This window comes from Schistocerca piceifrons, chromosome 4 (assembly GCF_021461385.2).
Source record: "Schistocerca piceifrons isolate TAMUIC-IGC-003096 chromosome 4, iqSchPice1.1, whole genome shotgun sequence".
In the NCBI taxonomy this organism is placed as follows: domain Eukaryota; kingdom Metazoa; phylum Arthropoda; class Insecta; order Orthoptera; family Acrididae; genus Schistocerca; species Schistocerca piceifrons.
In genome coordinates, this window is record NC_060141.1 from 533623939 (window position 1) to 533638035 (window position 14097).

The following is a 14097-nucleotide window of genomic DNA, read 5'->3' on the forward strand; positions in this document are numbered from 1 at the left end:
TCGCTTCGCGTAATTTTTGTTTGTCTGCAAGGCTTTGGCTATGTTTATGTTTGCTGTGAAGTTCCCTTTGCTTCCGCAGCAGTTTTCTAACTCGGTTGTTGTACCACGGTGGCTCTTTTCCATCTCCTACGATCTTGCTTGGCACATACTCACCTAACGCATATTGTACGATGGTTTTGAACTTTGTCCACTGATCCTCAACACTATCTAAACTTGAGACAAAACTTTTGTTTTGAGCCACCAGGTACTCTGTAATCTGCTTTTTGTCACTTTTGCTAAACAGAAAAATCTTCTTACCTTTTTTAATATTTATATTTACGGCTGAAATCATCGATGCCGTAACCGCTTTATGATCGCTGATTCCCTGTTCTGCGTTAACTGTTTCAAATAGTTCGGGTCTGTTTGTCACCAGAAGGTCTAATATGTTATCGCCACGAGTCAGTTCTCTGTTTAACTGCTCAAGGTATTTTTCAGATAAAGCACTTAAAAAAATTTCACTGGATTCTTTGTCCCTGCCACCCGTTATGAACGTTTGAGCCTCCCAGTCTGTATCCGGCAAATTAAAATCTCCACCCAGAATTATAACATGGTGGGGAAATCTACTCGAAATATTTTCCAAATTATCCTTCAGGTGCTCAGCCACAACAGCTGCTGAGCCAGGGGGCCTATAGAGACATCCAATTACCATGTCTGAGCCTGCTTTAACCGTGACCTTCACCCAAATCATTTCACATTTCGGATCTCCGTCAATTTCCTTCGATACTATTGCACTTCTTATCGCTATAAACACGCCTCCCCCTTCACTGTCCCGCCTGTCTCTGCGGTATACATTCCTATCTGAGTTTAGGATTTAATTACTGTTTACATCTGGTTTCAGCCAACTTTCTGTCCCTACTACTATATGGGCGTTGTGACCGTTTATTAAAGAGAGCAGTTCTGGGACCTTTCTATAGACGCTCCTGCAGTTTACTATAAGCACATTAATATTGTTATTCCCTGTTGCATTTTGCCTACTCCTACCTTGCCGCGTCTCAGGAGGCGTCTTGTCGGGCCTAGGGAGGGAATTCTCTAACCTACAAAACCCCCATGTGCACTCCACACGTACTCCGCTACCCTTGTAGTCGCTTCCGGCGTGTAGTGCACGCCTGACCTATTCAGGGGGACCCTACATTTCTCCACCCGATAGCGGAGGTCGAGAAATTTGCATCCCAGATCTCCGCAGAATCGTCTGAGCCTCTGGTTTACGCTTTCCACTCGGCTCCAAACCTGAGGACCGCGATCATTCCACCCCGCGAACGAGGCTTTACGCCTTCACCAATTCCGCCAACCGCCTGTACGAACTGAGGATGACCTCTGAACCCAGACAGCAGGAGTCATTGGTGCCGACATGAGCAACAATTTGCAGTCGCGTGCACCCAGTGCTCTCTATCGCCGCCGGTAGGGCCTCCTCCACATCTCGGATGAGACCACCAGGCAAGCAGACAGAGTGAACACTGGCCTTCTTCCCCGACCTTTCAGCTATTTCCCTAAGGGGCTCTATCACCCGCCTAACGGTTGAGCTCCCAATAACTAATAAACCCCTCCCCCCGTGTGCCTGCTCGGACCTTGCTGAAGGAGCAGCCACATGTCCACTCACAGTCAGAGCGGGCGATGCCACACGGCCAGCCTCCACATTTACCCTCCGCCTCGTGCGCCGCGAACGCCGCTGAACCCGCCACTCCCCTTGGGGAGAGGGTGGCCCAACCGCGCCCGGTACCCGCGAAGATGTCTCGACAGCAGGGACAGTGGGTGAAGCATGTAACACCTGGGGTGTACCATGCGACGCACCAGACTCCCCACTGCCGCTACACTCCGAGGCAGCAGCCTGAAGACGGCTGACCGCGGCCATCAACACGTTCAGCTGTTCGCGAACAGTGGCCAGCTCCTCCTGCGTCCGTACACAGCAGTCACACATCCTATCCATCCTAAGGAATCTATTTACTGAAGAGAGTTAATCAACTTTTAACTAGACTGCTAATTCACTAAAGGCGGCTGATTATTGACTAAACTGTGATTGCTAGCCACTTCTTGTAGAAAGCAATGAAAATAGCACTACCTGTCTCTGGACTGTATTGAAAACAAACACTAGCACTACTGGCACTATGGTTGACTAAAGGGACTCTGACTGTATTCAAAACAAACACGAAATCTATGGAACACTATTAGTAGCACTCGACAATTAAAGCTTCCTAAAAGCAAAAACACACGGAAGAAGAAGTGACAAGTAAGAAAAATACAGTTAATACTCAAATTAAGGTAGCTCGCTGCACAGCAGACGTGAAGCAGACGGCGGTTAGGACGACACTGTATCGCGAAATCTGCACGTTATCGAGACTTCCGTGTACAGCATCAGATTTCTGATTTGCAAGAGCTCAACTGTGTGGAAACCACCTTGTTCATGTAAGATCTGCTTAATGCTAACTTCCAAGAACGTATTATCTCAACAGGTTTTAAAGATGCATGACCTGCAAGATCACCTGATCTAAATCCATGTGACTCCTGGCTGTGGGGTCTAAAAGAAGGTGTTCATTTTCTACCTGATCTGAAGGACAGGACACAGGAACACGTTGTTCATATTGCATCGGAATCGCTGTGAGCAATTGTTGATAAAGTTGTTTTACGGATGCAGCGTCTAGTCGACATTTCCGGTGCTCGTACTGAGCAAATTGTGTAAGCGGCGCTTAATAATCAAATCAACATTATGTCTTTCTCGCCTTTCTGTCCATGTCCAGTTCCTAATAAATTACATTAGGAAACATTTATTTACGTTGTGGTTACCTGACACGATCATTCAGTGCGGGAGAAGATCCGTAGTTTTGCACTGTAGTCTTCTTTTGAAAACTAATTAATTTATGAAGATCGCCATGTTAACGCTGTTACTGGATTACTAGTTTCGGCAATATGTTCATCTTCAGGTCCATTAAGTCGAGTAGTGGTAGTTATATATTTCTTACAAGTCTCTGTCTCATGAGGCCTATACAATATGCTTAAAGAAGTCGAGGCATTACAATGACACGTGGTATATGTGGCATGTCACTGTAATACCACGACTTTTGTATGCATATTGTATGGTACGTATATGACAGAGTGGATAAGCATCATATGAAGTGACTACATCTGTCTGGCTTTTTGGATCTGAGGATAACAGTACATATAGCCGAACCTGGTAATCCAATAATTGTGTTAACAAAGCGATCTTGGCAAATGATTTGTTTTTAAAAAGAAGACTTCGGTACATTTCTATACGTCTTTCTTGAACTGACGGCGCCAGATTTATATCTGCTGGCAAAGGTTGGAAATAATTTTTTTCCGTCATAAACCAATTCCGCAGTAACGCATCAGAACATCTACCTACGTTCGCTGTCATTCTACAATTACAGCCCACACATGATTTCTGTGAGTAGCTGAGCTTTAATAATAACCACACAGTATTTAGAAATTTTAAAAATGCGACACACGTGACACCTTATACTGTCGTGTTGAAATCTTCTGCATAAAAATGAAAACACACACATCTGTTTCCCAATATGATCTTTAAGCTGTCTGTTAATTTGATAATGCTCAACATAAAATATAATCTATTTGCCCAGCAAAGGAAGTCGTATAATGTAAGGCGATTTAAGATTTTGGTAAGGGTGGGAACAGCATAGGAGTTTCTGGCCTGTTCTCGATACCATAATCGCTACTGCATTTGAATGTAAGGCACGATTACTTCTTCGTGACCGATCATTCACAGCTTCTATTGACTTTTTTTTTAAATATGAAGTTAATCTACAACTCATTTACTGACCTAGTACGTGCGGGTATATAGTAAAAGCGTGGAAAATCTCGTGGTGACATTGATGTTAAAGAGACACGTGAACATTAGACGAAGAGAAATACAATTCTAATATTCCTTTTACAGTGATGAAAGACATGTAGATGAGCTTAATGTATGTGTGCCTCGGAGTTACAATACTTGCGGCTTTCCTTACCGCAGTATACTTATTAAGTGACAGTAATCAATTGCAAAGCAAGAAACATTATAAGAAGGAAAAAAAACGATACCTGTTACCCACAGTACGTTAGAAATCTATTGGTTGGCAGACAGACCTTCCGTTCTGCAGTGTGACTGTGAATCTCTCCCAAGTTGCTCTTCCCAAATACAGTGATGGACAGCCAGTACTGAGCTAAATTACTCCCATTTCCTGTTTAGTATCACATAAAAGTCTGAACTTCCTTGTATTTACAATGTTCTGTTACAAATAGCTCCAGTCACAAATTATTTTTCATGTATTCCAGGTGGATTTCGTTTACGAGCTGGTTTCACGGAAATGGGACAATTTGCAGCTTTCGTCATACACCGGAGAAGTCGGAGGGAGATCTAATGTGGTAGTATCGTTTGAACTAAAGAGGCATAACTTGATGCTAATAGCAGCTTTCGTCGCTCCAGCATTTGGTATGTACAATACGTACAATTAATTTTGCTTTCTGAAGCTACTTGACAAAACGTGTTTTTATTTGTGACATATTTTACTAGGATTCCACATTTACTTTCTAATTTATAGGATCAAAACCTTCATTCCTACATATTTTGGATAAAAACAGCTTAATAATGAGAACAGAGGAGGGTAGGGGTTATCTATTATACGCGCAAGCAAAGTTGACACTCGGCGCGGTGTCTGATGGGAGCGATTGTGTACGGGAAATGCCTTTACGCTCGCCCCTAATATACACAGCGCTGTCAACGTAGTTTTCTGATACAATAAATGAGTAAAGTTTTCCAGATAAACTACAGAACAGAACTGTACAGTCGTTGTGGCAGGGCCTTGCAGGGAAGTAGAATCAGGGACGAGCATGGGGAAGACTGTGTGGTAAGTGAACGTGTCTAGCAGTGTGGCTTTGTCCAGCAGAGCAGTTGTGGGTGTGCTCCACTGCTACTTATTTACTGGCTGTATCAGAACAAAGTCAGTGGTAACACTAGTCCCGTCATATCACCGAAGCTTAACACGGCCAGGCTTGGCTCGGCTGTGGCTTTGACGGGTGTCCGTCCGGGTCTGTCAAGCCCCGTGACACCGATTGAGGAGCTACGTTACTGAGAAGTGTCGGCACCGATCACGGGAACTCACAACAGGCGAGAAAGCCGTGTGCTGACCACATGCGCCTACGTATCCTCGCCTGTGGGCTCAGGATGACATGGCGGTCCGTTGGTACCTTAAGGCTTTCAAAACCTGTTCAGACGGTGTTTGCTTGTTTCTTATTGGAACAAAATTTCATTAATGGTCTCGGTGCATTATCAAAATTAAAATATGTGGCCGTTAGATTTGATTATTAATAAAATTTCACCTTCGGTACCATATGTCGACTGTCTTACTTCAGTGCTGTTTCAGCAGTGCACCTTCTTAACGCAACAAATTATTGTTATTGCGGTACTTCTAACAGTGAATCGTTTCCTAGTAAACGTCTCGGAAACATTATATCTCACGTAATGAGCCATGGCTAGGAATGTGAAATTTGCCTTGTTTTCTGGCTATTCAGCGGACATCATTAACTTAAACTAATTTAATCAGCAACAGCTTTCTTCATCATAACAGGTAATAACTGGGGCATGTTAGTTAAAAAGCACAAACTTTCACGCTCTAATTGTCGATTGGCTGTTGTTTCATCATCTGACCTGAGGTTGTCGCGATACTGTTGCTGGATTCGACGCTCCCTACTATTCCCTACTGTTATCGTATTATCAACTCGTATCTTCCGTTTCTGTGTTGAAGATTTTGGTAGTGTTATTGTACTGATTCTAACTAGAAGAAGACCTGTTGTACACTACGTTGCATACTCTCTGGTGTTCAGGGGTGCTTCCTACAGAATGAGAATGTACAAACATGGTCATTGGTATCAGTGATAGCGTGGATGTGAAATATACTGTTATGTCAAGATTTCGTTATGGCGTTAGTAACGTAAACGAGCACACTACAGTTTACATCTACAAGGGAAAATATTATCTACCAAGATCCAGTTTTATAAAATTGAATCTGACCGATAATGTCAAGAGTTCTTTGAAGCAGATTTTGGACAGAAGGCAAAAGACAACACCATCTAAGATAACGTATGAGTTTAATCCACACCTTCAGGAACCCATATCACGGAAATTATGCGAATTAAATGTGACATTTTTTAATGATGAGGCAACAGTATCAAACTCATGGATTACATTAAACACTACCTTTAGAAGACTGGTGTTGAGAGCATATACATGACATACTTCATGACCAGTGAAATAAAATGACAAAAAGATGATTTTTGTAGATGACATGGTAATATTGTGCAATAAAGAGGTAGATGTACAGTTACAACCTGATGCGTGGAAGGAGATAATGAAAAGGTATGGATTAAAAATAAATAAAGATAAGAGTGAAGTAATGGTATTTGGAAGAGACAAAGGGATCAACGGGAATATTATTTTGAATTTAGAACCGCTCAAATTGGTTGACAGTTTCACTTATTTATGGAGTGAAATATCTGGTGACGGAAGAATAACCAACGAAATTAATGGATTACAGAAGGGAGGTAATTTCTACCAAACAATAAAACACCTGATTTGGAATAAGAAAGTTTCAGAAAAAGCCAAATTCCTTATGTAAAGGAGTTATTACTTCCCTATGGTCACCTGTGAAGGAGAAACATGGACAATGACAGAAAGGGGCTGGAGCAGACTGCAAGGAGGGGAAATTAAATTTCTCAGAGCAGTTAAGGGAAAACCAAGAACGGACAGAGTAAGGAGTGTAGATCTTAGAAACGACCTTAAACAAGAAAATATGAGAGAAGAAATTGAAAAAAAGAGATTAAGATGGAACGACCATGTTAAGAGGATGCGAGGGTGGAGACTTCCCAAAATTATGGAAGAACCAAAGATGGATATAAAAAGACCTAGAGGGCGCCCAAGGACACGGTGGATAACGGACGTGATAGTATCTGTGGAAAGGAGAGGTGTGACCTGGCATCAAATGGAGGAAGAAAAGTGGTGGGAGGACCGAGCCAAATGCAGAGGACTCGTCAGCACGCAGACCCGGCGGTAGCTAGAGCGCGATCCGGTTACAAACTTCATGACTGAGAGAATTTACCCATTCAGGCGACTCATTGTTTGTGAGGTGTGACTATAAAATAACGGGACTGATGGTGTCACAGAGTAAGCACAGACGCCAAAGATGAAAGACTAGCAGCTGGGAAGCGTGAAGCGTTGTCAGCAGAGTTCGCCTCTATGGTCTCTGTCGACAAATCACCGTGGGCGTGGCCTTTGTTTGTGTGAGAGGTGTTATTTTGTTTCTCCGGAAAAATGGTACGTGTAAAAAATAGAGCAACGAATTGTCGTAACGTTTCCCATGAAACTAAGAAAAACTGCTAGTAGAACCTATCGTTTATTAACAAAAATGTATGGTGAAGACTATTGATCATGTACGCGAGTTTCTGATTCGTTCTAGCGTTTGCTGGATGTCCGAGAAGACTTTGAAGATGACTCAAGCGTGGGGAGCCCTTCAAAATCAGAAACGGACGAAATTATCGAAAAAGTAGGTAATGTGATTCGATCTGACCGTCAGTCGATTATTCGATCTATCACTGAAACTTTAGGAACTGATAAAGAATTCTAATGGAAAATTTTACGTAACAGATTTATCATAAGGAAAGTGTTTGCGAAACTGCGGCCGAAAATTCTCACAATCGAACAAAAAACAGCTCGTGAAAATATTTATCGACGCTTTGGGTACCACTGAAAATGATCCAAATTTCTTGGAAAGACTGACAACACATGACTAATCTCGGTTTTTCACTGATTATCCAGAAACTAAGCGCCAATCCATACACTGGAAGAGCCCAGTCTCACTGAGGGGGAAAAAAACTCAATTGAGCAAATCAAGAATGAAAGAGTTGATGACAGTTCTTTCGGTAGTAATGAAATTATTTAGCTTCACCAGGAAAACTATGAATCATCATTACTACGATGTGGTACTTGCTATATTCCGCGAGAAAATAAGAAAAAGCGACTAAAATTCTAGAAGAACAAGTAAGAGGTTCTGCATCAAGACAACGCTCCAGCTCCTAGTGCGTCGTCAGTTAAGAGGTTTGTAGTGATGTACAGCTTACTAGTGCTAGACCACCGACATCATTCGACTGACCTAGTACCACGTTACTTTATCTGTTCCTCAAGATCAAGTCTGCATTACCAAGAACAAGATAACAGTGCGCTGAAACAGTGAAAGATAAAGCGCCAGCCGCCAACAAGGAGGTCACAGTCGAACACGTCCAGCACTGTTTCCATCGACAGAAAATTGGCATGGAGCGTTGTAGAGGTAGAAGACGGGAGTATATTGAGGGTGAAAATAACTGAATATGCGTGGTTTTGCAATGAAATGTCTTACAACCGTCGTCTCGCTATTTTGTAGGCACTCCACGTATGTTATTCCCAAGGAAAGGATATGTTTACCGTTGTAAAAAGCCACAAAAAGCCTGTAGCATTGAGTGTCTTTGTCCCACTGATAAGTATGCATAGGGCTCAGTGATTCAGTACTTCTCCATGCCACACCGTGGTCTAAGCATACTTGTCTAATGAACAGACTAGATGGCTTGATTATGTCACGATTCTGGGCAGTAGCATACGCAGGAACTAAACCGGGACGAGGTTGAGGTGACTACTTCGCTGCGAAAGGTGAAACAGTCTTGAAACTTCACGACAAATGGCTCTGAGTACACTTACGACCAGTCAGTGATAACTGTGACCAAACAGATACTGAAGGTACACTTGTGGCTGGCGGGTAGGATTCGGGCTTCTAGATAATTGGGTGGGTGGGTGAGGGGGGCGGGGGCTGGTGGAGACTGTGTGTTTGGGGGGGGGGGGGGGTCACTGCCTCTGCTCCTCGATGGCTATTCTTAGAATTTCTGGACCTCTTCAGCCAGTGTTACCAATTTTTTAAATTGCGTTTCCCAGTCCAAGACCAGCTCACTGAGATAATAATGCTCCAGTTCAAAATTACGGGATTTGTCAAGGTATACGAGGGTCGTCCAATAAGTAATGTAACACATTTTCTTTTCTGAAAGCAGGTTGGTTTTATACAGGATTCCAATATACCATACTATCACCCACTCTTTTGGCTAAATAATTCTATTTTTCAACATAATTTCTATTCAATGCAACTTCCTCACGCAACGTTACTGGGAGGGCCTGTACAACTCTACTGGTGCCTGTTGGACCCAACGTCCTGCAGCATAAGTAACCTCATCAACCACGTACTGCTTCCCGTGGATGCACCCTTCTTTGGGCCGAACAGATGGAAGTCGGAAGATGTGAGATCCGGGCTGTAGGTGGATGAAGAATAACGCCCCAGTAAAGTTTTGTGCTTTTCTCCCGGGTTCGCGGACTTGTGTAAGGCCTTGCGTTGTCGTGGAGAAGAAGTTCGTTTCCATTTTTGTGGCGAGGAACATGGTGAAGTCGCTTCATCAGTCTCATGAGGGGAGTACAATACACTTCAGAGTTGAACGTTGCACCATGAAAGAGAGGACATCTTCATAGTCAGAGAACACCGTCGCATGACTTAACCGACCGAGGATGCGGCTTTGAAGATTTTCTTCCGAGGAGAGGTGGTGTAGCGTCATTCCATCGATTGCTCTTCTTGTGGCCTCCTGTTATACGGCGAGGAACCCAGCGGCACACACCTTTGACTGTCCCAACTGCAGTAAGTGTGTGGCAGCGCTACCAAAAGAGACGTCCAGTTATGCAGTGAGCTGTATGTTTGTGATCCGTCGATCACCTCTAACGAAAGTCATGGACTGTATTCGCAGCTGCGAATATGGACTACCATGAGCTGTATAATGGAATAACGACAGTAAAAATTTGTGCCGGACCGGGACTCGAACCCCGATTTCTCGCTTATAGCGAGCGGTCGCCTCATAATTTTTTTCTTTGAAGGAGGTGTGGGGGCAAAGTGGGCTGGGGCGCAACCCGAGGCCTGTCCGCCACTTCCCGTTCCCACCCTCCAGGAACCAGCAAAGCATAGGGAAAGCGTAGTAGAAGTACAATAACCCCGTTTATTTATTTATTTTTCTTTTCGTTTCTTTATTTATTTATTTTTCTCATTAATACCACAGAGAATATCAGGAAACTGGCGTCACGCAAGGAGGAGGGTGCAGAAAGACGCCAGACTACGAAGAACGTTCCGGTTACTAGTGAACATATCGGTCCTAATTGTGGAAGAGGCGGGGATCAACTCTTCATGACAGGAACACCCCAGCTGTGGGTTGGGTTAAGGAAGACACTGTAGAGGAAATTGGAGAAAAATTGTTTGTATTTTGGATTGAGGACAACTGCACACTGACGTTCATTAACGAACTGCCAAAAGTCAAGGATACTTTTCACGCCATCGGCAAACATACGGTGTGCTGCGTGTCCACAAATCCACCTCATAGAGTTCGTCTTTGCTTGCCGGAAGTATGCCGTGTCCGGAAAGAGGAGCAGTTGAGTAGGTATCAGGCCGATCTGAATACCAGGTGGTGCTCGCCTCTGTCAATAACATCACAGTCGACAAACAACGGGGTGTCTGCGAGGTTAATACTGTGAAGGCGTGACCAGCATACGTGCTTCCCAATGACAGAAAGGTACCATGCCGACAGGACGTCAGTGTCAAAATAAGGAGCGCACACTGATCGCCAAACGGCCAGCCAGTCGACGTGGGGAAGCTTCCCCTCAATCACGTTCGGTGACCTGCGCTGCTGAAGGAAACCATAGATCGCCTTCGTGGATGTCAATCGAGCCGGAAGTATCACAGTACGAAAGTAAAAGAAGGACGGCGGGACTTCCGAAAGTTGGATAGATGCTGAGGGAGAGTTTGGTGCAAGGGCATGTAGCATTACGGCGCCACAACGTCATGTGAGAGCCAATGAAAAGGGGTACCGCTCTGTAAGACACATGATACTGACCTAAACCGCCCTTGCACCGCCGGGGAGTGAGAGTTTCATACCTTATCTTGAATAGCAAACCGTGGCAAACGAAACGGACCCAATGCCACTAGGTTGGGGCGGGCCGTGGATGGTGGAAAAGAAAGTGTCTGCGCCACGTGGGGGATAAGTGACGCCTAACACACATTTACGTATTGTGTGCAAAACAGAAAATCGAGCGCTCATAAACGGTGACCTAAGAGCCCAGCTCGTAGTTTGGAAGGTAGACGTCGGCAGTTGAGGCCAATTGCGAAATCGAGTCCGAGGCATCGGACAGTATCAGCTACACGCTAAAGAGCAGCACTGTCCGCAGGAAGTCACGCACCTATAACCATGGCGCCTCCTGGCCCGCTTTTAGTGTGCGAGCGCCACAGTGGAACACGTGGTCCCAGCGGCCAATAGCGGCGTCCCCGAGAGCGTACATAAGCGCCGGCCACACGCTCATCCATCAGCCTACCTGGTTGTTCAGGTGTCAAAATAACAATAAAGTACAAAAAAAAAAAAAAAGCTCATCCATTCAGTCTAATCTCGCTTACGTCGGTTTACACCTCGCTTGCGCTACACTGTTTTTTCCTGGTTCGTTTACGAGTTTGTTTCCTTGTGGCTCTGTTGTTCAGTCTTGTCGTATTCGTTCTGTCTTACGTCGGTCGTGTCTGTCCTTTTCCGTTGTGTTGTTGTTCGCGGGCCTCTCTGCTGGTCCGCCGCGCCTTCCTTCAGTGCTACCCCGTGACCGTCCTGGTCGCGGTTACAACAGGCTTAGGGACCGATGACCTCAGCAGTTCACTTTAAACCGTTTGTCAACAGCCGCGTAAGGATGTTTGTATTTTTGTATTGCTGTTCTGTAACGTCTTTTTTTTTTTTTTTTCATCAGTCTACTGACTAATTTGATGCGGCCCGCCACGAATTCCTTCCCTGTGCCAACCTCTTCATCTCAGAGTAGCACTTGCAACCTACATCCTCAATTATTTGCTTGACGTATTCAAATCTCTGTGTTCCTCTACAGTTTTTGCCCTCTACAGCTCCCTCTAGACCATGGAAGTCATTCCCTCTTGTCTTAGCAGATGTCCTATCATCCTGTCCCTTCTCCTTATCAGTGTTTTACACATATTCCTTACCTCTCCGATTCTGCGTAGAACCTCCTCCTTCCTTACCTTATCTGTCCACCTAATTTTCAACATTCGTCTACAGCACCACATCTCAAATGCTTCGATTCTCTTCTGATCCGGTTTTCCCACAGTCCATGTTTCACTAACATACAATGCTGTACTCCAGACGTACATCCTCAGAAATCTCTTCCCCAAATTAAGGCCGGTATTTGATATTAGTAGACTTCTCTTGGCCAGAAATGCGTTTTTTGCCATAGCGAGTCTGCTTTTGATGTCCTCCTTGCTCCGTCCGTCATTGGTTATTTTACTGCCTAGGTAGCAGAATTCCTTAACTTCATTGACTTCGTGACCATCAATCCTGATGTTAAGTTTCTCGCTGTTCTCATTTCTACTACTTCTCATTACCTTCGTCTTTCTCCGATTTGATCTCAAACCATACTGTGTACTCATTAGACTGTTCATTCCGTTCAGCAGATCATCTAATTCTTCTTCACTTTCACTCAGGATAGCAATGTCATCAGCGAATCGTATCATTGATATCCTTTCACCTTGTGTTTTTATTCCACTCCTGAACCTTTCTTTTATTTCCATCATTTCTTCCTCGATGTACAGATTGAAGAGTAGGGGCGAAAGGCTACAGCCTTATCTTACACCCTTCTTAATACGAGCACTTCGTTCTTGATCTTCGACTCATATTATTCCCTCTTGGTTGTTGTACATATTGTATATGACCCGTCTCTCCCTATAGCTTACCCCCACTTTTTTCAGAATCTCGAACAGCTTGCACCATTTTATATTGTAGAACGCTTTTTCCTGGTCGACAAGTCCTATGAAAGTGTCTTGATTTTTCTTTAGCCTTGCTTCCATTATTAGCCGTAACGTCAGAATTGCCTCTCTCGTCCCTTTACTTTTCCTAAAGCCAAACTGATCTTCACCTAGCGCATTCTCAGTTTTCTTTTCCATTCTTGTGTATATTATTCTTGTAAGCAACTTCGATGCATGAGCTGTTAAGCTGATTGTGCGATAATTCTCGCACATGTCAGCTCTTGCCGTCTTCGGAATTGTGTGGATGATGGTTTTCCGAAAGTCAGATGGTATGTCGCCAGACTCATATATTCTACACACCATCGTGAATAGTCTTTTTTTTGCCACTTCCCCCAATGATTTTAGAAATTCTGATGGAATGTTATCTATCCCTTCTGCCTTATTTGACCGTAAGTCCTCCAAAGCTCATTTAAATTCCGATTCTAATACAGGATTCCCTATCTCTTCTAAATCGACTCCTGTTTCTTCTCCTATCACATCAGACAAATCTTCACCCTCATTGAGGGTTTCAATGTATTCTTTCCACCTATCTGCTCTCCTCTGCATTTCACAGTGGAATTCCCGTTGCACTCTTAATGTTACCACCGTTGCTTTTAATGTCACCAAAGGTTGTTTTGACTTTCCTGTATGCTGAGTCTGTCCTTCCGACAATCATATCTTTTTCGATGTCTTCACATTTTTGCTGCAGCCATTTCGTCTTAGCTTCCCTGCACTTCCTATTTATTTCATTCCTCAGCGACTTCTACTTCTGTATTCGTGATTTTCCCGGAACATGTTTGTACTTCCTCCTTTCATCAATCAACTGAAGTATTTCTTCTGTAACCCATGGTTTCTTGGCAGCTACGTTCTTTGTACCTATGTTTCCCTTCCCAACTTCTGTGATGGCCCTTTTTAGAGATGTCCATTCCTCTTCAACTGTACTGCCTACTGCGCTATTCCTTTTTGCTGTATCTATAGCGTTAGAGAACTTCAAACGTATCTCGTCATTCCTTAGTACTTCCGTATACTACTTCTTTGCGTATTGATTCTTTCTGACTAATGTCTTGAACTTCAGCCAACTCTTCATCACTACTATATTGTGATCTGAGTCTATATCTGCTCCTGGGTACGCCTTACAATCCAATATCTGATTTCGGAATCTCTGTCTGACCATGATGTAATCTAA

At 43.9% G+C, this 14097-nt stretch overlaps 1 protein-coding gene across 2 annotated transcripts in view; it reads left to right on the plus strand.

Annotated features, from left to right (window-relative positions):
• Positions 1 to 14097, plus strand: part of LOC124795339 (neuronal acetylcholine receptor subunit non-alpha-3-like) — a 166480-nt gene that overhangs the window by 65321 nt on the left and 87062 nt on the right. For both annotated transcript variants that reach the window (XM_047259327.1, XM_047259326.1), the window contains one exon: positions 4321 to 4477. In XM_047259327.1, the coding sequence (XP_047115283.1) occupies positions 4321 to 4477 (157 nt within the window). The remainder of the gene's footprint in view (positions 1 to 4320; positions 4478 to 14097) is intronic.